The 2651-nt window shown below is 37.9% G+C and overlaps 1 protein-coding gene across 1 annotated transcript; it reads left to right on the top strand.

Annotated features, from left to right (window-relative positions):
* Positions 1-1471: 1471 nt before the first annotated feature.
* LOC110298983 (olfactory receptor 52N2-like) lies at positions 1472-2428 on the top strand. Its single transcript, XM_021168534.1, has one exon. The coding sequence runs from the start codon at positions 1472-1474 to the stop codon at positions 2426-2428; it is 957 nt and encodes a 318-aa protein (XP_021024193.1).
* Positions 2429-2651: the final 223 nt, after the last annotated feature.

Below are 2651 nucleotides of genomic sequence, written 5' to 3'. Positions count from 1 at the left end.
ATTTTCATGTGATTCTTGCCTTGCCATTTTAAATTTTGTCATCATGCATGTGTGTTTTTCCATCTACACAATGAAGACACAGCATGTGTCTGTGTTATTTAGGTTTGAATAAGAGGAATCAGCAGTCTATTAAGTATTAGTAAACTAATATATGGGATTTCACCTAATTGCATAATTAATAGATTTCCACAAATTAGAATGCTTTCAGGAATGTCTAAGGCAACCAAATTATCAAGTCAATTAGTAGTATATGCCTTATCACATATATTACAATTGATGAAATGGCTAATATTCATCAGTTTCTAAATTCCAAGTATTGAGTATATTCTCATTTTGCTGTGTGAATTCATCTGTAGTTTGTAGAGCTGGACATTTCTTCTCTTTAAGAGTCATTTGCTTTTTTGAATTCAAGTCTATCCTCCTATTTTGTATGGCAAGAATAGCTTTATTTCATAGTCAGGGTCCAGGTCTCTACATATATATTGTAAATGTGTTATAAAAAGAAGCTCTTATATTGTTAGAGAATAAACTTTTGACAACCTAGATTTTTCTTATTTGGAATATATTTTAGTGCCATGAATGTGCTAAGTATAACTATAGATCACTGTGGAGTCCAGAAACCTGACATGGAAAATTTGAGATAAAATTCCCTGTACTGAGGAAGGCAAAGAAAGAGCTCTATTTGACTTGTCTGTGATGCAATAGGCATTGTGGGTAGATTTTTGTCACTCACTATGCATTGAGAGACAGTGGGGATTTCTGCACTTGTTGATTAGTTTTAAGTTGCAGGCAGAATGCAGACACAACAGTTCAGATCTCTACAAATATCCTGGCCCTTCTGATAAGGCAGCTTCAGAACCTGCTGGCTGTGTTACGATCCAGACATTGAAGGCACATTCCAAACACTGAGACAGATTATCTTTAAACAATTACAGTGGCCACCAGCTTAGTCACCGTTTAGTGAGTTTCAGGAAATCTGATACAATTTCACAGGCTTTGTTCTAGATTTAGAGATATGGATTTTATATACTTTTCTATCTAAAACACAGGAAGAATTTGAATTGGTTGGAGGCCATAGAAACTAGATCTTCTGTTTGTAATAGGGTATATAATAATAGGGTGCTGATATTCACAGAATACTCATTAATCACAGTTATAATACATTGTATAAAATAATCCTTTTCTATAATCTTGCCAACATTCTGAACTCAGTGCACTTACATCATTAAAGAGAGTAAAAGGGGAAACATAAACTGCTTAATCAACTTGTCAGCTTCATATATCCTGTCAATTGGAAAACGGCAATAGACTATGAAGTTATATATAATTCTGCAAACAACTTTAAGGATTTCTTTAAAAACTTTAATGGTAATTTTCATATTCTAAATCCTCCATTATCTTTTGTTTATATCCTGTTCTAGGTCACTGACATTATTACTGAATATAAAATACTTACATCCTGCCAGCCATTATGTCTGGAGCCAACAGCTCCAGCCTGACCCCAGAATTCTTTATCCTGAATGGTGTACCTGGACTGGAAGATGCACATGTCTGGATCTCTCTGCCATTCTGCTTCATGTACATGATTGCTGTGGTGGGGAACTGTGGGCTTATCTACCTCATTGGCCATGAGGAGGCTCTCCACCGGCCCATGTTCTACTTCCTGGCCTTACTCTCCTTCACTGATGTTACCTGGTGTACAACCACAGTGCCCAATATGTTGTGTATATTCTGGTTCAATTTCAAGAAGATTGGATTTAATTCCTGCCTTGCCCAGATGTTCTTTGTCCATATGTTGACTGGAATGGAGTCTGGTGTGCTCATGCTCATGGCCCTAGACCGCTATGTAGCCATCTGCTATCCTCTACGATATACTACCATCCTCACCAACCCTGTGATTGCCAAGGCTTGTCTTGCAACATTCTTGAGGAGTGTAATGCTCATCTTTCCATTCACTCTCCTCACCAAGCGCTTGCCCTATTGCAGAGGCATTCTTATCCCCCACACTTACTGTGACCACATGTCTGTGGCCAAGGTATCCTGTGGCAATGCCAAGATCAATGCAATCTATGGCCTCATGGTTGCTCTATTGATTGGTGTGTTTGACATTTGCTGTATCTCTGTATCTTACACTATGATATTGAGAGCAGTGGTGAGCCTGTCCTCTGCTGATGCTCGTCACAAGGCCTTCAGCACCTGCACATCTCACATCTGTGCTATTGTGATCACTTATGTGCCTGCCTTTTTTACTTTCTTCACTCATCGTTTTGGAGGACACACTATTCCCCACCACGTCCACATCATAGTGGCTAACCTCTACCTGCTACTGCCCCCTACCATGAACCCAATTGTTTATGGAGTCAAGACCAAGCAGATTCGGGAAAGTGTAATCAAGTTTTTACTTGGAGACAAAATGGGTTTTACCTAAAACAAATGCATGTTATGACCATTTACACTACTTTGATGGGAAAAATAGTGAAGAAAAATGTCACAAAAGATGCGTGAAGTAGTATTAAGTCATCTAGCTTGTAGATGCTCTAAAGCCTTTGCAATTGAAATTATGAAATATTGTTTATAAATAAAGTTCTGCCAAAGTATACTATGTAGAACTTGACATGTAAGGCATTCATTCCTTCTAAATCATTTTGTGA

The sequence above is a fragment of the Mus caroli genome, chromosome 7 (assembly GCF_900094665.2).
Source record: "Mus caroli chromosome 7, CAROLI_EIJ_v1.1, whole genome shotgun sequence".
In the NCBI taxonomy this organism is placed as follows: Eukaryota; Metazoa; Chordata; class Mammalia; order Rodentia; family Muridae; genus Mus; species Mus caroli.
The sequence above is the reverse complement of the archived record's forward strand: the minus strand, read 5'-3'. Positions and strand labels throughout refer to the sequence as shown.